The following is a 23038-nucleotide window of genomic DNA, read 5'->3' as shown; positions in this document are numbered from 1 at the left end:
ACCATGAATCTACCTTATCTTGGTGTACTAATTAAAAACTAAGATACCAGTAACATTTGTATGCTGCCCTACTTTTCTGTTCTCTCTCTCTTTCTCCCTCTCTCTCTCTCTCTCTCTCTCTCTCTCTCTAAATGGTGTTTCTAAAATTTTAACTTTTTATGTAATTAAAGAGAGAAAAAAATATACAAAAATATTATATAAACAAATAATGTATAATCCAAATAATTAAAATAATGTATGTTTCAAATAAAATCTCTCTTTATGTACGAGGTATGCATGTATTCATTCTTAATAACTTATTTTATGACTTTTTTTTATCACTTGGTGACTAAAGTCAACAAATAAGAATGTATTTTTCTTCTTTAAATTTTAGATGGGTAAAATTAAGATATATTTAAATTAAATTAACGATAAACTTTTACTTGTACACTTGAAAAACTCGATTTAAAAGGAATTTTTTACCTGGATAAGTGCCGAGAAAGATCGATGTTAACTGGATAGTCATATATACAATGCAATGTATCCCAAACAACTTTTATGTTTGCTTTTCTTATTAAAATAACACGACAAATTCAGAAAACTTAAGGGTGAAATAAGGATGAGAAGTTGAACCAATATGAGAACCACCATACGAATCTAAAACCACGAAGGGAACCAAATTTAGATGCTTTCAGTGAGGGTTACTAGGAAGAGTATGTTATTCTTTTTCAATATTTTTGCAACACTTTTTTGCAGTATTTTTTTTCTTCATGTCATTTTTCTTATGTTACTCATCTTATTATATATATATATATATATATATATATATATATATATATATATATTTATTTATTTATTTATTCTGTCAAAAATCGTGAATATAAGGAAAACAAAAATCTAAACTAAATCACTCCAGTGAGCCAATAAATTTAACCTGAGATATTGGCCTTCCTCCTAATTCCTAAACCTCAATTCAACTACACACACTTTTGTTTTTAAATATATGTCGACTCGTAATTAAATTTACAATGGAATGAAAAAAAAAAGAGTAAATATTACTCGAGAATTTAAGAATGAATGTATACATTGGCTCTGTTTATTAAAATAAGTTCAATGCTATCGACCTGTAGTTATAAAGTTAATTGAAAACTTAAATTTTATAGTTGAAAGTTTAGAATTAGAGTTTGTGCAGTTAATTGATTGAAATAAGGCTATTAGATAAAATGAATTATAAAGTTAGTTGAAATCTGTTAAAAAAAATTATTTAAAATATGTAGTATTACATTGATATAATATTACAAAAAAATACTTATTTTATTCATTTATTTATTTATTATTAAATATTTAACTAAGTAATTAAACAGTTTTATCAATCAGTTGATTAAATAGCTAAATATTTTTTATTATCAACTAGTTGATTAAATATTTACAATTTTATTTTTTTAATCTACTAATTAATTAATGTGTTAAATAATAAAAAATCATAATTTTCTCATTTATTTTTGGCGGTAAGGGTAAAAATAAGAAAAAATAGCTTTTGAAAGTTAAAAATAACTTCGGATAATAAACTTCCTTTATTTTTATTCACATAACAGCTTTGTTACTGTATTGATCAATTCACGAGTAAATAAATTATAATATCTTAACTAAATTTAAAACTTGACATACTCGTAGTTTCGCATCATTTTGTAAGCATGAAGATTTGTTCTTTTTATACTAAAACTATAGACTCAAGCAGGGGGACAAAAGTTAAACTACATATTTTAGTTACCTCTTTGATCTTCTAAATAATTTTATCATTACTTTAATTAAATCATGAAAATTCACATCAAATTAATTATTTTAAAATTGACATTAGTTTAGTTTCTCATTCATAAAAAAAATGAGAAATCGCCCTTAATTTGCATTCTCAGTCATAAAAATATGATTTTAGTCTTTTAATCTTGTGATACTATACAAAATAATTTTTTTTTAAATATTTTTCTTGAGATTAAATTAATGTTAAAATTCTTCACAAAACTGCAGTGATAACACTTACATATTTTGAGAAGTATTATATGTCAATTAAATAAAAAAATTATATATATTTTTAAGAAAATATAGATGTTAAGATTGTCTCCATTGATATGTTTATTCAATAAAAGTTAAAGTATTTGAATAAACACTATGAAGTTATACTAAAAAGTAGTACAATATACTAATAATATTTGTTATATTAATAAAATTAATTATTTACGATATAACATAATTATATGCTAATAAAATTTATATCAATAAATTAATTTTTCATCAAAATAAAGATCATACTAGCAAAAACAAATCAAACATTTCAAGTCCAATATTGGAATGTTGGCAATGCGACACTTTAAACTAGGATATATATCAGTTACACTGTAGGGGAGTTGAAAGAAAAATCTAACAAGCCGATGGAAGAAAGAGAAGTTGGATTATGAGAGTTTTGTAAAATACCTAATTCATGTAGAACAAGATAGTAGTAAAACCTGAATTATTACAAAAAGAATAGAACCAAAATATGTGAACATGTTCTCTGTGTTACCAATATGATTCAAAATAATTAATATTTTTGTAATTTCATCATATTAAAGAGAAGTTATCCAATCCACACGGATGTATTTCAAGTGATAAGTAAAGTTACAATTTTACCAACACAACTTTTATTTACGATAATATGAATTAAATTAAGCCGAAGAAAATACTTCTTATGTATTCATGTGATTGCTAGTAGTGTGCCATTAAAAATTCACAAGAATATTCATACGAGCTTATTCACATTTTGACATTATTTAGGAACTATATCTCTAATCACTTTGTCAATTTTAACGATATAATTTTTCTTACTCTTAAGCCGTGAATGCATCCCATTATCTATGAAAATTTGAGAGTAACGGCGTCAACGAGATGTTAATGATTGGGTTTGGACACTCTTTTTCTAACTGAGCCCAATTCATGTTTTGCTTATGGAGATTGCTATTTGTATCACTTTTTTATTGTTATTTTCACCATTTTTTATTCTCATTTTCAGAATTTAATTTTTGAAAATATATTAACTATGATACTGAACATTGAATTCTAAAAAACTTAATGGTGTAACTAGCAAAAGCAGATGATGTGAAAAAAAAAAACTCTTTTACTTACTGATGAACGGCCCAGTGATTTTCTGTGGGTTGATTAGGTTAGATGGGCCCGGTTTTTTGGTTATAGATCGACTTTGACTAAAAATATATGTATAGTGTAAAGAATATTCATCATATATTATTATGACATTAACAGATAATTTTTGAATAAATAATTATCGCTCTACATTTTGACCTCCTTACCCCTTATCCTTTCTTTAGAGTGAGAAATTCGTGGAGAAAAATAGAATAGGGAGCAAATACAGTTTTTAATATCTCTTATCCCATTTGTTAAGGCAAGAAAAGAAAAAGAAAAAAAGAAATCAGGGTTATCTTATTTATTTTCTCTCCAAATTGAAGAGATAATTTGGAAGAAAGCTCACTCTCTTAAAACACCCATATTTGCTTTAACTAAAAAAAAATAAATTATTATTTAATTGTCCTCTAAATCTTTTCTCTATTCATTTGTTTTTCTTGCAACAAAAGAAGCATTAGTTTAGCCTAATCCTAATATTCGGTTGGGTTGATGCACTTCATCCCACTGGACACAAAAGCTCATTCAAGCTTTCAAAGGCCATGTTGTGGGGTAAGCTTTCCGACACAACAAGGTGGCCAATTGGCCCACTGGTCATTCTGATTTCTGTGGCCAATGTCTTAAAATGCCTTACTCAAATCAAAGACTCAACTTTGGGCAATACTATTCCATTTTGCTACTCAAACACAAGGACAATTACATTCTTGTCATCAATAATTTATGTAGACATGAACCATTCATGACCCACAATCATTTACTCCACCAAAGCATTTCAAGTTTCACTTCCAAATTTCTTTCCCAGTTTGGTTTTTGGGGCTATGTATTCCTTTTCCTTTGTTTTGTGTGACTGGGAAAAGGAACAAAATAAATTATTTAAAATATTACTAACATCTAATCATAACATAGTTCCACTCTATTTCTTATTTTCTTCTTGAGGTTCTTGGAGTAGTAAAAAAATAAAAATAAATTATAAGTATAGACCAATAAAGTTTGACAGAATCATTATATTTAGCTCTTTCTATTAAAATTTGATTTTAGATGGTATATATTTTAAGATGTGAAAAAATACACTTCATTTTAAAAATAAGGCCTACAATGATATTTTTAAATTTTTTTTTATTTATAAACATTTTAATAATATTATAATTTATTTAATACTATTTTTTTTCTATCACATCACATCAACCATTACATTTTTATATATTACTTCTCTATTTTCTCTCTGGTCTCATTTTAAGTGAAGGTTGTGTACCAAACGATTTTCTTCACATAATGTAATTGAACTGTTTGTTTCACGGTATGTACTTTCATGACATCACCACCGCTGAAGGTTAACTGAGTTCAAAACTAGGGACATAACAATAATAAAATAACTGTAGTCAGATTTTGAAAAAATATAATTATATGGATGAAAAAATCATTAATTTTATAAAAAAAATACTAAATATAATTCCATTAAATATTAAAATTTATGAATATAATTTTTCTTAATAGTTATAATATCGAAACAAAACGATCATAAAATTATAAAGGAGAAGAAACAAGGCAACGTTAATTATATGAATACGGAAAACCTACTCCTGGGGCTATGAAAGGACACAAAAGGGGCAGGTCACGTTGCGTATTCAATTGCTCAGACGTACCTTTGTACTTTGAATTTTAAAATATAAAAATTGTTTTATCTTATTCTTTGCATCAAGTATTTTAAATTTTATATGGTATTTTAAATCATCAATGAATAAATATTTACTATGCGCAAATAAATTTTATATAGTATTTTAAATAAGCATTTTGTATAGTATTTATTTTTTCTCAAATAAAGCATAATAATCCACATTATTTTCAAGTAATTTTAATACTAAATATTTTAACTATGTATATGATGAATTTTCTATTTAAAAATGAATTTTTAGTAGTGTATAATGTCATTGGATATTTTAAAACTATTTTATCCTTAAGTAATAATTAATTATTGCATTTTTATTAGTGTTAATCAATTAAATTTTCCTATACATGTTTTTATATAATTAATTTTCCTCGAGTAAAGCTTAATCATCAGCATTATTATCTAGTAATTTTAATGCTAACAGCTTAATCATATATATGATAAATTTTATATTTAGTAGTTAACATTTAGCATTAAATATTTAAGAAATTTTTTGTTTAAGTGATAATTAATCATAAGAATTGTTATTAATGTTTATCAATAAAATTTTGCCTTTTATAGTTCACATGCATAGACATACACATACATACATATGAAGAGAGGTAATGTTTAAATAATAATAACTTTCTTACATTATTTACATACACTCACTCTACCTCTCTCTCATACATGATCTGGATTCCTTATAGTGGAGGCTACTAGTCCTACAAGGATGCAGTGATGCATTCTATAGTCACAGAGAAATTAAATAATTTACAGAATCTTTGGTCCAGATCACATACATGGAAAGCACCAAGTAGAATAGAGAACAGATAAGACGTGTTATTGATTTGCTCCATTTTTCTTTATCTCTTAGAATAGAAACAAGCATGTACTCAAAGTCAGTTCAAGATTCTTGAAACTCAAGAAAATACTAAAATTCGTATGTAAAAGATCTTCAATTATGAGATGAAGGACTCATTTTGTCAAAGATGGTCCAACGAATGTAATGTAAAGGGAAGCTGAACATATGGTGTTTATTTGTGGTCCCAAGTATATTATATATATCAATGTCCCAAGTCCTAGTCAATAATTACAATAGTTTTCACTTTCCATAGGTTACTGTAAGGGCCATTCTTCTACTTGATTCACTTAGACAACTAGCATTTGTCGCTCTATCAGCTCTTTTTCCCGATCTTATTATTTCTAATAACTCCAACCAATAAAAACAGACTCATAAAACAGGTATCTGTTTCAGTGTTTTGGGAAATTGCTTTTGTACACAATTTTATTCATCTTTTACTAATTTCTCTCAACTTGTAATAGACGAGTTTCAATCATTTTGTTGTTGACAACAGATAAAGGCATGCAAGTCTTACATTGAAGTGTCATCCCTTTCTCTTTCTCTTTTAGATCAAGAAATATGGGATGGATTTATTAATAAAGAACTTGGTGTTTTAGTCATTTGAAGACACTTTTTGGCGTATTGTATTGCAAATCGCAGCAAAGATTGCAGTTGATAAAATGATTGAAAACAAACAAGGCTCAAGAAAGGACCTAAATTGAAGATCCTCCACTTAACCACCATCAATTGATTTTGCAGATTCAACAGCTCATTTTAAGGCTCATGTTGACGAGAACTGGGAAGTACTTCATAAAAATATTTTAAAAAAAGGTTCATAATGGAAGATATTTTATATACAAATTTATCACAAAATAAACACCTTTTTAGAAGTAACAATATTACAGACATCAGATGTTAAGAGTTACAAACAGGTAGCAATACCATTTTATCCGTTCTCTTTTCTAAAATTCTTTAAAAGGTGTTTTAGGAGCTGATCTGATGGCAACATCTCCTTCCTCTTCTTTTGCCTCCAAAAGAATGTTCCTAAATTTTACTAAAATTGTAGCCTATTTCTTGCTTAATTCAGGGGCTTCTTTTATGCTCATTTCTACCAATTCAACAGCACCAAAACCTCCATCTTCAGTGGCTATGGTAGAATGGGAATCTAGAGTAGATCCTGCTTGGATTTCCTTAAACCTTGCTAACACTTGAATCATCGAGGGACGCTGCAACGGTGGATAATCCAAGCAAGCAAAAGCAACATTCAAGTACTGAGCAAGCTCAACCTCAGGAGTGGGGTTCTCTTTCCTCAGCTCTGGATCAAAAACATCACTTTTTTTCAGTTTAGCTTGTAGTTTAACCCATCCCACAAGATTGTCATCACCAAAATCAGTTGAATCCGTTGCCTTTTTTCCTGTAAGCAGCTCCAATAAAACCACACCATAACTATAAACATCACCTTTAGTGGTACAGTGAAAGCTTTGATAATATTCAGGAGGAACATAACCAGGAGTTCCTGCTAGTGTGCTGACACTTAAATGAGTATCCATAGCATTCATACGTCTTGCCATTCCAAAATCAGCAACTCTAGCTTCCAAGTCTTCATCAAGCAAAACATTGCTTGATTTCATGTCTCTATGAATTATTGGTGGAGTGCAATTGTGGTGAAGAAAGGCCAATCCTCTGGCAGCTCCAATTGCAATTTTCTTCCTTGCTGCCCAATTCAGCTTGATCCCAGCTTTCTTTTGGTTATGCAAAACGTCTAGGCTTCCATATTTCATGTACTCATAAACCAAAAGCCTTTCTTCTCCAACCTTGCAGTAGCCGAGAAGGGGAACAAGGTTCCGGTGTTTGATTTTCCCTATGGTTTCCATTTCAGCAGTAAATTCCCTATCCCCTTGTCCACTAACATGCATCAGTTTTTTGATGGCCACGACACTCCCATCCTTTAACTGAGCCTTGTACACAACACCAAAACCACCAGAACCAACAATGCAGTCACTGTGAAAGCCGTTGGTAGCTTCAACAAGATCAGCAAAGGTAAGCTTTTGAAGTGACTTCTCAAACGTTTCAAGGTTTATGCTAAGCGCCTCACGTGGGTTGGCAAGCTTCCACCCAACATTGGCTGTCCCCGAATGAGGACGACTGTCAACATAGACATCAAGGGCAGCTTCCCTTTTCTTCCTCCTCTTTCTTGCCTCAATGGCAATTATAATTAAACCAAAGACACAAAAGAGTGAAGACAGCAAACCCATGGCCACATTCCCTGCAAGATTTAACCGAGACTTCTTATGATGAGCACTTGCACTAGGACTATTTCCCGAGTCTTTGCCACATGGAGGGAGAGGAACTCCACACAGACCAGAATTATTAAGGAATCCACTAGCAGGAAGAGCAGCAATCTGTCCAGATCCAGGAACCAACCCTGATAGATAGTTATTGGACAAATCAATTTCAGTGAGAAAGGAAAGGTGTGTCAAGGTTGGTGGAATCTGTCCTTCAAGCCTATTGTTAGAGAGATCAAGTATGCCAAGATTTCTCAACCTCCCAACCTCTTGTGGGATTTCTCCAGATATATTGTTATGCCCCAAATTCAAGATGAACAAATAGTACATACTTCCAACTTCCTTAGGAATACTACCAGACAACATATTATGTGACACATCCAAGAAAATCATGGAACCGTTATGGTCAAAACTAAGAGGCTTACCAGGATAAACTCTATTGAACTTCCACTTTGAGATCCTGCTATTCAATTGCTCTTGCCTTATCCCTTCAAACTCCAACAAACTCCCAGCCCCATGAAACTCCTTACTCCCATCATTCCTCACATACGCCAATGTTTTCTTCCCACTCATGAAATTAACCGCAATCTTACCAGATTGTTTAAACAACTCAGCAGGAATTGCCCCACTCAGCATGTTAGTATTCATATCCAACCATATCAAGCTCCGGCAATCGCCGAGCTCCGCGGGTATCCTCCCGGAGAAGCTATTATAACTCAATTTAAGTATTGCAAGGCTAGAGAGCCGGCCAATCCACGCCGGAACATCGCCAGCGAGCTGGTTATTCGACAGTGAGAGCCAATTCAGGCGCGTGCAGTTGCTTAGGCCAGAAGGAATGCCACCGCTCAACTCATTGAAGTCAAGAATCAATTTTTCAAGGCTTTTCATATGCATCAACTCTTGTGGTATTCCTCCATGAAGATTGTTCATCCAAATGATCAAACTACGAAGCTTCGAAAGAGACCCCAAACTCGAAGGAATGCTACCCTTTAAGTAATTCACACTCAAATCCAATGCAACAAGCTCCGAACAGTTACCAAGTGTACTTGGAATCGAACCCCATAACATGTTGCTCTGCAAATACAGTTCTTTCAAACTGATTTTACCGTTTTCACAAAACCCTCTCGGTATCGAACCCGAAAAGTTGTTGGAACTCAAATGCAGAGACTCCAAACTCGTTAATTCCGATAGAGATTCCGACAACGGACCCGAGAATCCATTGAACGAAAGGGAAAGCTTCTTCAAGCTCCTCATTTCGGCGAAGGTTTCAACCCTCAACTGGCCAGAGAGTTTGTTCGAGGAGAGGTCGAGTTCAACCAGCCCCGGCGAGGACTCCGCAAGCCCGGCCGGAAATTCTCCCCGGAAATCATTTCCTGCGAGATAAAGAAACTTAAGGGAAGCAGCGGGGAGAACCGGGACAGTGCCGGAAAATCGGTTACCGGAGACATTGAGGTAAACGAGGTTGTGACAGGGAGAAAGAGAGACAGAGAGATCGCCGGAGAAATAGTTGTCCGAGATGTCGAGGTATTCCAAAGAAGAGCACTGAGGGAAGGAAGAGAGGTTGGAAGAGAAGTTGTTGGAGGAAAGGTCAAGGAGGCGCAAAGTGAGGGGAAAGTCAAAGAGTTGACCAGAGAGGGAGTTGTGGGAGAGGTGAAGGGTTGTGAGAGTGGTGTTGGAGAGCGAAGAGAGAGTGCCAGTGAGGTTTGTGGATTTGAGAGTGAGGTGGTGAAGGTGTGGGAGTGTGAGTAAGTGTGTGGAGATGACGGAGAATGTTGTGGACAGGGGAATTGAGGTGAGGTCTATGGAAGTGATGTGGTGGTGAGTACAGGTGATTCCTGTGAATGAACATTGGGGTTTGGTTGGTAGCCAATTATGGAGGAGTGATGGGTTGGGGAGGGAGTTTTTGAAGTGCATGAGTTGCTGTGTTGTGGAGGTTGACGCTGTTGCTGTTGCTGTTGCTGTTGCCTGAATGCATAGACATGTTAGTGAGAGCAGTGAGAGGAAGAGAGTGTTATGTTGATTCTCAGTATATAGCCCTCTCATTTTGAGTGTGAATTGGAAACTGGACACATACCTCTTAAAGGATGAGGTGCTCTGTCATCTCATATGAAATTTCTTCAATTTAATTATATTTTTTATTTTCATTATAGTTATTTTTATAATATTTTGTTTTAAATTCCGACTTCTATTTTAATAATTTTAACTTCTCCTTCTAAATACTTATTTTAATTAAATTTAAATTTTAAAATTCAAAATTATATATTAAGCGTTGATTTATACGTTTGATGATAATATTTATTATAAGATATTTTTGTTAAATATTAACTTAATTATTATTTATTTATTCTTTTATTATTATCTTTGCTTAAACTTCTCCAACTTTTTTTTCTTTTTAATTATAAATTCTCCTTTTGTGCCTATTTCGGTCATTCTCTTCCTTCCACCGTTTCTCTTCGTAGTCATGTGACGATTGTAAGTTCAATTATAATCGTTTAACTCGACGTTAATAGAAAAATAGTTCATCTTTAGAAAAATAAGGATCCAAGCAGAACAAATATTTTAAGGTGAGATATTTATAAAAGTGCATATTATATTTAAGGCTACGATTAAAATACATATAATAATAATAATTGAGTTAGATTATCATTAATTAACTTAACACTCAGCGGATCTCATAATCAATATTATTTACTTTTAAAAAATCAAAGACTTAAATTTGTAAAAGAAAAGAGTAATAATGATGTCAATGAAAAACGAATATCAATGAATTGAAATTGATTTACACAAGTTTAAATATAGTACTCTCATTTATTGGTTCCCTGTGCTGCTAGGAGCACTATTCTTCTTTCAAGCTGTATAACAAAAAATAAAAAATAAAATCGTTGTAAGACATATAATAAACATAACTAATGGTTGAAGTTAAACAACAATTATATGTGCTAATACTAAAGTTTTACATACCTAGTACGTACAGAGACTTATAAAATATGTATTACGTGAAACAGAATTATTAAGAATTGAAAAGTTTTTAATTAGAATAGTCTAATATTTCAAACATGAATTTTTATTTTGAAAAGTGTGTGACAACCTTAAAGAATAAATTACAACTTGACTCCAATTATTTCTAAAATTCCTTAAAATAATTTTAAATTTTAATAAAATATTTTTTAATCCTCAAAGTATATAAACATTAATTATGTTAATTCCTACTGTCTAGAGAATTTATCAGAATAGTTTATAATATTAATAAAAATTTATTTTAATCATCAACTTATTTAATTATTAATCATTTTAATTCTTAACATGTATAACTATCAATCATTTTTATTTATATATCATCACATAAATATTAATTATTCTAATAAACAAGCTGATTTAACATGTTTAATGTTAAATAGTTATATTACATTACATGAGTAATGCTAGTAACATATTTTTTAATATATTCTTTATAATACACGTTTTATTATTGATTAAATTTTATTAAAAATATAAAAATTATGTGAATTATACTATTTCTTATTCTTTCATTAATATTTTTTTTTCATATTTTTAGATTTTCAATAAATCGTGATATTTAATTATCATGATAAAGTTACATGCCTTTAAAATTTATTTTTATCAAAATTTATTAATTTAGTTTCTAAACTCTATGGAAATTGATTAAATATTCACTACATCATGTCAAATTGTCTTAATAATTACTGTTTAAGTGATAATAAAAACAAATAACATGCATTGATGGATGATAACTAAGTGATTGATAATTATATTCGTTAAAATTAAAAATTAAGATTATTGATGATTGCATATGTTGAAAATTAAAATAATATTTTGTTTAAATTATAAATTATTTTAATCAATTCTTAAAAGTATAAAAAATAAAATAATTAACGATTGCATATGTTAAAAAATTAAATAACATTTTACGTTGTTCAAGAACTATTTTGACAAATCTTAAAATAATAAGGTTAAAATAAAAGAGCCTTTAATTATTTAATCATAAGATAAGAAAATTATTTAATAAAATAACACACCTTGAGTAGTAGTTAATCGGAAAGTAGTATGCAAATTAAAACCCATTATCTCATGTTTGTTAATTAATTAGATCCTCTCTAATTGCTCTTAGTCTCAGCCCAACAAATTTTGAACACACACATGTACTTTACATATTAACAAGTAACACATATATGCATATAATTTCCTGAATTACTTTAAACTGAAAAATCTATATATATAAAAAAAATACCTGAAGGCAAATATGGAGCTTTTCTTCAAGAACAGAGTATTCTACTTGAGCTTGATTCAATGCTTTCAAACACCTGCAAAGAGATTTTTCTCTTAAGACAGGGTTCTATGGAATTAGTTAATGTGTTTTGTCACTGATTGTGCTTATAAATATAAAGTTAATTCATGTTCATCTAATTATGGATAGCTTTTCAGTACTCTTCTTTGGAGGACATGTCAATAGCGCGTTCACATTCAGCAAATGTTAATGCCATTCCACAAGCGCCTATGCTGGGATACATAAAGTAATAGTTAGATATGAGTATATTTTATTTTATTTTTCACAAGTTTTTTTTATGAGCCAATTTCCGACCATTTTAAAATTAAATATAATAAGAAAAAAACTACAAAAAAATCTACCACTTCTCAAACGTGTAATCATAAAGACAACAAAATTGTATCTGATTTTTTTTAATCTTTACATAAAATGAATGTATATTTACTAAATCATATTGTCATTGCTAGAGATTTAACTTACCTACCATTGCACTACTAAACTCTGATACAAAAAATTACCTCGAAGAACTGCCTTTAAGTTTATAAACATACTCCTTCATAAGATTGAAATTCAAATCACTGTCATTCCTGCATTTAAGAAGAAAAGAACTAAATTTAAAATAAAAAAATATGCATATAAAAATAGGACAAAATTAATGTGTTCTTTTATAGATATTGTTCATGCCATATTTTAATAAAAACACAATATATATAATTGGCACATGCATTATATTTTCATTAATGATTATTATATTTGTGTTTTTATTAAAAGATAATACCAAAAATATTTATAGAGTCACACCTAAATCTTGCCCATAAAAATATATATCATGTTATGTATGAACAAAGAAGTCAAAATTACATTGCACAAGCTAAAAGTTTGAGAGTATCTCGGGCATCACTGCAAAAGTTTGGTATCACATCGAGGTAGAATGGATCTCCAATATTCCCTTTCAACGAGTAGATAAAAGTGAAGTGGTCATTCACCAAACCCTAACATCAAAAGTTAAAATAAAATATTGCATGAAACGATACATTTCCACTTTCAATAAAATTCAGTTTGAAAAATAAACCCTTATTTCATAAAACCAAATATTAAAGTTATCATATTTGTATATAATTTTAAGAATTAAAATGAGAGGAGGTAACATTTAAGAACAAAAAACCCAAGGAATTGCTATATATATATATATATATATATATATGCGTATTGGAGGAGTTTAGAGAAAGACCTTTTCCTTCATGGATTGGAAGGTGGCCAAGAGCAACGAGTTCAAATGCTCCATTTCAACCATTTATGAGAGGGAATCAAGCTTTTTCAAAACTCTGCGTAAAGAAAAGTTAGAAATAATAGAGACTAGTAGAATGTGATAGAAAGGACAAGTATCATAGCTATTATCTGTTTGCCGATTGAATTTGTGAATATATAAGTTTAAACATTAAATTGAAATGCAGCAAGGCCAATTATATTCTTACAATCTTGATGGGCAAATTTCTCTATATTTGCTAAGTGGATTATATGTGCTATTACTCTTTTTACAACCTAATTGTTAATTTCATAATCATATATAATAAGTTTTCCTCGTAAGGATAATTCTAATTATTTTACGGGCTAAGGAATAAATTATGTTTTTATTAATGTTTCCGCCAATGAATTAATCAACAAAAAAGGAATTTATATATAAAAAGAAAATAATATAAATTGAAGGAAAGAAGAGTTTTACACTTTTACTGGCGAGAGTGAGAATTAAAATAGATGACAGGTTAAAAATGCTCATATAAAAACCCTTACAAAAATTGCTGAATTATATTCGGAAAACAACTAAATTACAAGTTTGTTGTTTTTTTAATCGAAAAATTATAATAAATAATAGTTTGTATTTTCAACGAAAATAACGAAATTAAATCATGACCAAAATATTCGAAAGTTCACTCTTTAATGTAAAACAAAGAATCGATCGTATGTAAGAATATAAAAGCGAAGTTAATGTACGTAGCAGCTATGTTGGATTTTAGATATGGTGTTGGTTGTATTAGAGTGGTCCTTGAAGAAATAACGTTGATTTTCTTTCTTATAGAGATTTTTTGGTTTGGGTTGATTGGGTAATTAATTTTGATGAAATCTAATGTAAAATTTAAGATTTAACTCTTGTAAATTGTGAAGATTTATCTATTTTTTTATTTAATTTAAGTATTTTATAAACATAAAAAATTAATTTTATTTTCCCACTTTAAAGTTTTTTAATAAGCAAGTTAGATGTTATGGTTTTTTAAAAAATATATATGTGGTGCAATCTACTTCTCTTTGTTTCGATTGTTTCTTGCATACGTATTTGGATTTGGATACTAAAGTTGCATCTACTTTTGTTTATATTAAAATAACAAAAAATTACTCAATGCATTTTTGCAAATAAAACAAATATTAATGAGTGTCTTTATAATACTGATGATTAAAGAAAAAAAATATAAAATATTTAATGAAAAATTATTATTAAAAATGTGTATTTAAATATAGAAAATATTTATTTTTCTTTATAAAAAAGTTCTACTTTCATTTTTAAAATTAGCGTTGATAAAATTAATATTTTTATTTTTAAAATAAATTAAAATATTTAATAAGATACATTAAATGTTATTTAGTTAATATTTATAGGACACAAGACTCTCTTTAATAAAACCTTAAATTTAATGATTTTCTAAATAATAGTTCTTAGAATTAATTTTAAATATTAAAAGTGATAAATATTAAAAAACTTAAACTAGCTAAAATATATTACCAAATACACTCTTATTACATTAAAAATTATAATGAATATTTTTTTTATCAATAAAAATATACCTTTTTTAGATATTTAAAATTTTCCATAAAACTTAGTTAATATTTTCGAAATTAGTTATGGAAATTCCCTTATGTATATACCTCACACACACACATAATATATATATATATATATATATATATATATATATATATATATAATTTAAATAAAACAGGAATTTTAATAGTCGAAAGGGATTAATTAAACAATATAAGCGATTAGAACTTGATACCAAAAAGTAAATTAATTTTATAGACATCTTTAATTTTTTTTTTGTTTAAAAGATTAAACCAACGAAAAAAAGATAAACCTAAAATAATCTTCTACCAAATCCCACAATATAACAAAAAAAAATTATATATTTAGATATATTTTTTATGTGTATTTGTTTTATCTTATCTCTCTTTGTTTAATCTTTATATATATTTTTCCTTCAGATTATATATTACTTTTTCTTTCTTTCTTTTCCTTCCACTAATTTCACACCCATATATAATGAATGTCAAATGAAAATTTTTCCATAAAAAACAAAATCAGATGCTCGATTTCTACGATGTACGTTGACATTTTTCATATTCACCAATTCAATTGATTTAAAGACCAAACGTAAAAGATACTTATATTAAGGGGCTAAATTTAAGACCTTATTTAAAAATTAAACATGTATTATTTAAATTGACCATTAATTGATAATAAGTTTTAAGCATTTAAACATATTTATTTTCAAATTTTATTTAAATAATGAGAGTGGTGGAGTAGTGATCACAGGGTGTAATTTAAATTTAGAGTTTTACATGGATAAAAAATTCATATTTAATGTTGTCATCAATTATTGAAACAAAATTTAAACTGTAATTAAAAAATAAAAATAAAAGTTATACATCAATTTTTTTCAGAGAATAATCGAATAAATTAGTCATTAATCTTACCAAACATAACGAAATTTGTGCAAATAAAAACATTCTAACCCTCTAAATCATATTGACCACAAAGAAATCCACAAATCTCTTATTCAGCAAACAGCATAACTATGTGTAATGTACCCATCTATCTTGGGAGTTCTCTCAGTATCATTGAGATTTGAGTCCTCAACAACCTCAAGACAACCTTCCTAATGTTTGGATTTCCGAAATTAATAACCTAGGTGCATGCATAGTCTTCGTAATGGTACTAATTTTGGACATTGTCCCTTTATCCCTTGTTTGTTCAATAACTGCATAATTTCCATTAATACCGACATTGGCAAAGCCGGGGCCTCGCCTTCACAATTCTCATATTGTAGTCATTCTTTTGGCTCAAATAATAATCTAACCTCTCCTAATCAGTCATATCAGGGTCCATCTCAACGTGCTTTCTATATGGTGTCAAACCCATGTTCATGCAATTGGACTGTTCTACTAACTGCTATGTACTTATACTAAATAAAATTGTAACTCAAATCGTTTCATTTTGGTTGGTTTTCCCCTCCAAATCATCATTCTCAAATATTCCACAAGTAGTTGGGACTTGGGTGTACATAACACCAGGCTGTAAAGAAATATCTTAGAAAAGGAACCTTAGGTAATTGGTACACATCTTATATATTGGAGATTTGTGGACTCTGTTTTACAGTCAATTTTAAAGTTTACAAATGCTTACTGTTTCTACACAATTGATATGTTCAGTATTATTAGTAACTAATGATTAATTTCTAGTTTCAAATACTTGGGTGTTCAGTGATCGTGTTTTGTGCTTGGTTTTCTCGTTTTTAAACTTGTTCATTAGATTGAAAAAAAAAAAAAAACTTGTTCACTAGTTTGTATTACTCTACTCGATGGATATTTGCATCTAGTGAGAAATTTTCATGTAAATTTTTTGTTTTTAGCCATTTAATAATTGCTCTAACAATGTTGTAACCCCAAATAAATTTTCATGTATGAACCTAGATAAAAGGCTTTTCTTGACAAGTTAAAAAAATGTTATATATTTTAAAACAAAAGCGCTAATTTGTGTAAAGCATGATATGTTGGAAGTCACAAAAAAAACGTACTAATTCTATTTTATTTTTATTTTTTTACTTTTTTATATATTTTATTGATTGCACTCATCTATTTTATCAGGAAGAAACCTCTATTTTAGTCTTTAAATTTATGGGTGTTAATTTTAAAATCTTTACATAGTCATGGACTTTGTAAAAAATCATTCACTTTAATTATTTTCTGCCTCACTTTCCACTTTAATTAAGGACTAAATTGAATTCCTTTTTACAAAGTTAGGGATTAAATGAAAATTTTAAAAAAATCAAGAGTTTAAAGTGACTAATGCACACCATCTCGAGGTGATTCTCAGGTTAGAGTGGCGCAAGTAGCACATATCACTTGCATTTACAAGCACAAAGGTTTCCTTGAATTCTATTGGTACCAGTGCACATTTTTTTCAAATTCAGATTCATTTACCATGGCAATTACAGAAAATGGTACTATAAGGTGAGCAAAGAGGGGGCAAAGCCAGTTTTTCTTTAGAAACTACTAGTATAAAAGTCTTCATCTGTTATGATTAACTGTATCTTATATATGCTACTTACAAACCTGAGGTATTGACACCATCTTGATCTCTTTACTACATCCTTATATACCAGGGTAAGACAATTTCATCATAGCCAACCCAAACTTCTATATATTTTGCATATTCCTGCCGTTTCTAAAATAATATGCTACTAATCAGAAGACAAATTAACTGACCATAAAGAACCAACCAAATGAATTGCAATATAAGACTCAAACAATGTAGGTCTGCTTCATATTTTTCCGTCCACGCTTTCCTCTAGGGTTGGCACTAATCAAGGCATTCACAAGTTCAGAATCCTCCTCAGTAATCAGTATGTTTGCTTTACTAGGGTCAGCAAGTAGTAACTTTGCCACAAGGTATCCTGCAATAGACCAAGTCTGAAATAGTCGAGATTGCTTCCCAATGAATCGAGATCTCTTCGTATCATAGTATTCTGGCCATCTGTCTCTTGACATGCGTCTCTCGGCAATCTCAACAGCTTTGGCGGAAATATGTGTTCTCTTCATCTTTATGCATGCAACTGTGAGCTGCGATAAGCATATTTTGAGTTAAACACTTGCAGCTGATATTTCGAACTCGCAATGCTTGAGTGAAAAGACCAGGTAAACTAGGAAACAAATGGTACATTTATTGCTAAACAAAGACAACTAAGCTCAACCAGCTGTATGTGAAAGATGTTCAAATAGGACATATTATAACAAGAGCTAAGGTAAAAAAAGTATAGAAGCTTTAAACAGAACTGCTTCAAAACTTAGCCACTGTGAGTAACCTGCCAGAGCAGTGTTGGCCAGGAGCCTGCATTATGGTAGGACCAAGGCCTGCCAAAAAAAAATTAACAAATAAATAAAACCATTTGATAAAAAATATAGTCAGCTAACAGAAAAACATTCGCACAACAAATTAGATACAGTACGTGTTTTTAGGGTCGCTGCCTGTGATTATCTGCCATTCCTGACCTTCAAGAGCAGGATAACAAATCTTGAATGGCATCTCTGCAACCAAATCTGACCATTTGGCCTCAATAAGATCCAAAATGGCATGTGACTGTTCCTCAGTGGCCAAACTGTTTACGACAGACCACAAGTTTCCCAGTGAAAAAAATCGGAAATCCATGTGAGCTGGTTGTAAGTTGCCAATCAAATAACCTCCTTTGTTTGGCATCCATTCCACTAACCAAGGAGAAATCTGGTCTGGGTATATGTTGAACTTATTAACTGCATCATATGAGTACTCCTCTGTCTTGTAACGGTAAATCTCATTTAATTTTTTCAAATCAATCCAATAATATTCTCTAATATGAAATGAAAGAGCTACCAGACGATTGTTCAGTGCCCGTATAAGATCAGCTGATCCATCCTCTGGAGTAAGCATCTCTCGTGCACAAAGTAAAGCAGAATAAAACAGTGCCTAGAAACAGAAAAATAAAATAAAAAGCAAAAGAGAAAATACATTAAAGAAGTTTACTTGATCCCTATTTTCATATTTGTAAGCTTCACAGATACACATTTTTTTTTAGGAAAAAACAAGAAATTTATTCAAGGAGATAGATACCAAAATAAAATAAAATAAAATATGTAACCTTCAATGTTTTTGGTTATAGTGAATTAGGTAACACCATAACACAGAATCATTTATATCTTCTACAAATTTTATCATGCAATTCCTTCAATTTCCAGAAAGGAGAATTTATAAATCAAAAGCTAGTAGTAAAAGTATTTACAACTAGCAACTGAGCAATTCGATCTATTAACATCCTCATGTGACTTAACCCAGGAATTTGAGAGGTACATAGTAATATAAGATGAAAGCATAGAGGTCTAATGTCTTCTATTAGTCAATTAATTGTTAAATTTCCTAGTACAACCTCTTCTCTTAGGGCGTAGTCCCTTTATTCATGAATATACCTTAATTTTCCATCTCTATTAAAAAAATGCGAAGTTACATCTTTCATGTATAAAAAATATAATATCAGCAACTTTCAAATGCATAAAAAATACCTAATACCACTACCCCCTCATACCAAAAATAAGAGAAAAGAAAGCTCAATCACTGTTGAAAAGAATAAGGGGCAGGACAGAATGCTGGTCCTCAATCTTCCATAAGAAAACATGTTCTTGCTTCTTGTCAAAAAGGAGCAGATAATTGCATCACTTTAAACCTATCTAAGCAAATGTATCATCATGAATAAGCAGAAAAAAAAATTTCTGTCCTTAAAAGTACAAATTGAAAAATATCATACAACTGAGAAAAACACATGGTTTTTAGTCCTATGAATAGGGATAGAGGGAGGCCAAGAAGACTTTATAAGAAATTATTAAAATCTCTAAGAAATTGATTTTTGACCAAGCCCAATGTTATCATATGTTACATCTAGCTAACTTCACCAAGTGGAATAAAGCTATTGTCATTGTACAATTAAGAAAGACAAGAAATCTTATATACCTGTATCTCCAAAGGATGCCCATGAATTCCCATCCTCCGATCTATCATGCATGAACCATCAGTTACTAATAAGGTTGGGAACATGTCAAAGCCATCAGCAAGACACAACTTCAAAATCATCGTAATTCCTGTTTGCACATCAACTCTCTCCTGAACGGATAGATCACCGGAGCATTTTCCATATGCTCGTAATAAAATAATCCACCACAATCCTGAGATCACACGTTAAATATGTTCAGCAATCCAAGGTGTATTATGGTAAGTTTCTAGTGCTGTGTGAAAAATAATTCTATTGGTCCGATTAGGTATTTTACCAGAATCAACAGGAGCAACACGACCAATGGCTGCCTCTCCAAAGTCAGGATCCAAAACCTCTTCTGTTGCAGAATCATCACCATCTAGAGGAACTGTCCGAACTTTAAAACTAGCAGGCATCAGACCTTGTCCTGGACTATGACAATCCATTGTTTTCTCCCAGCTCTGAAATATGGAATTGTGGGATCAAAATGTATCAGAAACAAAGTACCTCTTAACAAGAATCCTAGCAAAACAGGGTGGCATTCTATATGTAGACAATTCACATCAATATTAGCCATCAAACACAAGCATTTGCAGCATGTTTCTTAAAGTGAAGTTAGTATTCACTTTATTCACCAACAAGTCAATGGAGAAACAGCTAGAGTTAGATTTGTAGGACTTATAACAGTAATAACTGATGAATAAAAAAACCTTTGTAAAGATACAACACAAATCGCATCATTTTACTTTTGCACAGTCAACTAAAAATAAATATACATATCCAAGGCATGTATTGTAAATGCACCAAGTTGTATCAAATTTAGCAATTACCAGGACATGCTATTGGTATTATAAGACCAAGATTCTAAGACATTACCTGCAACTGAAGTGTATAAAGGATAAAATTCCGAACAATGTCATACTCCCCCTTCAATAGGAAAGCAATTCCAGAAGGAATGAAATCACGAATAAAGACCTGGTCATAATTCAAAACATTGGAACTGGTTGGGTCCTTTGCAGCAATAGTTCCAATAGGATTGCCACAATAATAAACTACAGACTCCCTTAGTAGGTCCCATGCTTCTTCCTCAATGGAGTTGATGCTAATTGTCTCAAAGCTGCTAGCAATAGCTCCATTTGTACCATTAGATTTCAAAACCTCCTTTTCCTGTTTCAACTGTTGGACATCTTGGAACTCTTGGATATGCTTCGCACTCATCACATTGCTTACTGAATTCGATGTTTCAACATTATTGACAAACCTTGATCCATTTCCATCTCCTGCGGTTATGCCACTTGCACTTTCCACCTGTTGGCATTTGCATGTCTGCAGCCATGATTGACTGTAGGTCTCACGGAAATGGACACCCATCCACTGAAATTGATGACTTCTTAACTGACTTTGAAGCATGCTAGAACAATTGATCACATGCCTATGCCTTAAGGATCTTTTCTTCAAACACTTTACACGAAACTGGGAATGTAATGTTAAATCCGAAGAGTTCACAAAAGGTTCATTATGCCCAGTTTGAGGCAGAGCCCTAGACAGAACCTGAAAAACTACTTTGGAGGTTCCCAAGGACATGCTGTTTTAAAAGAAGGAACTTCAGCAGCTTAAATTTTGCTTCCTGTAGATTTCATTTAATAACAACCTCTGAGAACTACTTAAGGAGTATTCAGCATAATTGGATGACATAGACTCAATCAAGTTCAACAATTTATCAATTGCAAGATACGAATGCTGAATTGACATCAGAACAAACAATTTGAAGGGTGTAAGATTTGAGAATTAAGATTCACTTAGCCGAAACTGAACAAAATCAATCAAATTCATTTATTCATACACACATAATTCTAAAACTGAAAAAAAAAAAAAAACAGTGAAATTAGATGCTAAGTGTGAGTAATTTAACCAGAGTTGAGAGCCAAAGAAATTTAACAGGAATAAGCCATAAAATATTGATTCTGGTAGAAATAAAAAAAAAATCTCCTACCACTCAAAGTGCTTCGTAAAGTGTAAATTTTTTTTAAAATTGATTTTGGAATGTGTAACTGCGAACCAAATAAGCACGACGTATCCCAATTAAAAGAATATTTACAAAACAACAGAAACCTCACTTTAATAATCAACAGAAACATGCAAAGATGCAATGAAAAGCATACATAAACAGATAAGCAAAATAAAAAAAGCAAGTCGAAATAGGATCCAAGAAACTTTGAGGGTACCCAGAAAATCTTGGATTAAAGAAAGTAGAAGAGAATATGAAGGGAGTATTGTGGTATTGGAAAGAACGAACCGTAGACCAGACAAAGACTGAGACTGTCGTGAAGGATCCTCAGATATTGAAATTAGACGAACAGAAAACGTATCATGTTAATGCCTTGCGAGATTTTCCTTCTTCTTACCTCTGATTGATTGCACTTTTCTTTTTTCTTTTTATCTTATTTATAGTTTTATTCAGATTCACTTAGCCCTTTTCTTTATGGCACGTGACTCCCTGACATACTTCTTGACCTCAAAAAAAAGATAAAATAAAATAAAGGAAAATGGAGATTGCGTAATACAAAAAACCAAATTTTGAGATGTCTCTTCTTTTTGGGTTGTTTACTGAAATATTATATTTTATTATTCTAAATTTACTTCTCTTATAATTTTTTCTAAAATTCTCTATTATTAAATATTCTACGAAAAATTGGTCTCACCCTTATTAAGATCTCAACACATTAAATATATTTCTCATTACTAAAAATTGGTTTTAAGGATACCAATTTCTTAACACGACATTATCGCACTTGATTTGCTTTTCAACTATTTTCTCATACTAATTTCAGTTTAGTATTTTTTTTTATTTCATTATAATTTTTAAATTAAATATATTTTATATAAATTATTTTAATTAAATTATTTTGTAACAATATCATAATATTTTATGATAACAAGTTTATGTAACTTATTATTTTTTGACATTTTAATGAATATTAATATTGTTTATATATTATTAAAATA

At 30.2% G+C, this 23038-nt stretch overlaps 2 protein-coding genes across 9 annotated transcripts; both read right to left on the bottom strand.

Annotated features, from left to right (window-relative positions):
* Positions 1-6432: 6432 nt before the first annotated feature.
* Positions 6433-9967, bottom strand: LOC113872848 (systemin receptor SR160-like). Its single transcript, XM_027510698.1, has one exon. The coding sequence runs from the start codon at positions 9962-9964 to the stop codon at positions 6704-6706; it is 3261 nt and encodes a 1086-aa protein (XP_027366499.1). The 5' UTR covers positions 9965-9967; the 3' UTR covers positions 6433-6703.
* A 7425-nt stretch (positions 9968-17392) lies between these two features.
* On the bottom strand, positions 17393-22463 carry LOC113873176 (neutral/alkaline invertase 3, chloroplastic-like). Of its 8 annotated transcripts, none has more exons than XM_027511184.1 (7): positions 22329-22463; positions 20909-21659; positions 20328-20493; positions 20014-20225; positions 18485-18978; positions 18341-18389; positions 17393-18098 (listed from the first exon to the last, which is right to left on the bottom strand). In XM_027511184.1, exons 2-7 carry the CDS (start codon positions 21614-21616, stop codon positions 17781-17783), a joined length of 1947 nt encoding a protein of 648 aa, XP_027366985.1. In that variant the 5' UTR covers positions 21617-21659; positions 22329-22463; the 3' UTR covers positions 17393-17780. The 8 variants fall into 8 exon arrangements, with proteins under 8 accessions (XP_027366985.1, XP_027366992.1, XP_027366991.1 ...); XM_027511191.1 differs by having other exon boundaries at positions 17410-18098; positions 18312-18389; XM_027511190.1 differs by having other exon boundaries at positions 17442-18098; positions 18485-18942.
* Between the last annotated feature and the right edge of the window lie 575 nt (positions 22464-23038).

The sequence above is a fragment of the Abrus precatorius genome, unplaced genomic scaffold, assembly GCF_003935025.1.
Source record: "Abrus precatorius isolate BTA unplaced genomic scaffold, Abrus_2018 Scaffold7, whole genome shotgun sequence".
NCBI lineage: Eukaryota > Viridiplantae > Streptophyta > Magnoliopsida > Fabales > Fabaceae > Abrus > Abrus precatorius.
Note: the sequence above shows the minus strand (reverse complement) of the source record. Positions and strands in the feature narration are given on the sequence as shown.

Coding starts and splice junctions, on each gene's coding strand:
- LOC113872848 (XM_027510698.1), bottom strand. CDS start 9,964: ATGAGAGGGCTATATACTGAGAATCAACATAACACTCTCTTCCTCTCA.
- LOC113873176 (XM_027511184.1), bottom strand. CDS start 21,616: ATGTCCTTGGGAACCTCCAAAGTAGTTTTTCAGGTTCTGTCTAGGGCT. Junction 20,226..20,327: donor TGTTGCTCCTGTTGATTCTG/GTAAAATACCTA, acceptor GTGTGATCTCAG/GATTGTGGTGGATTATTTTA. Junction 18,390..18,484: donor GGCAGCGACCCTAAAAACAC/GTACTGTATCTA, acceptor TTTTTTTGGCAG/GCCTTGGTCCTACCATAATG.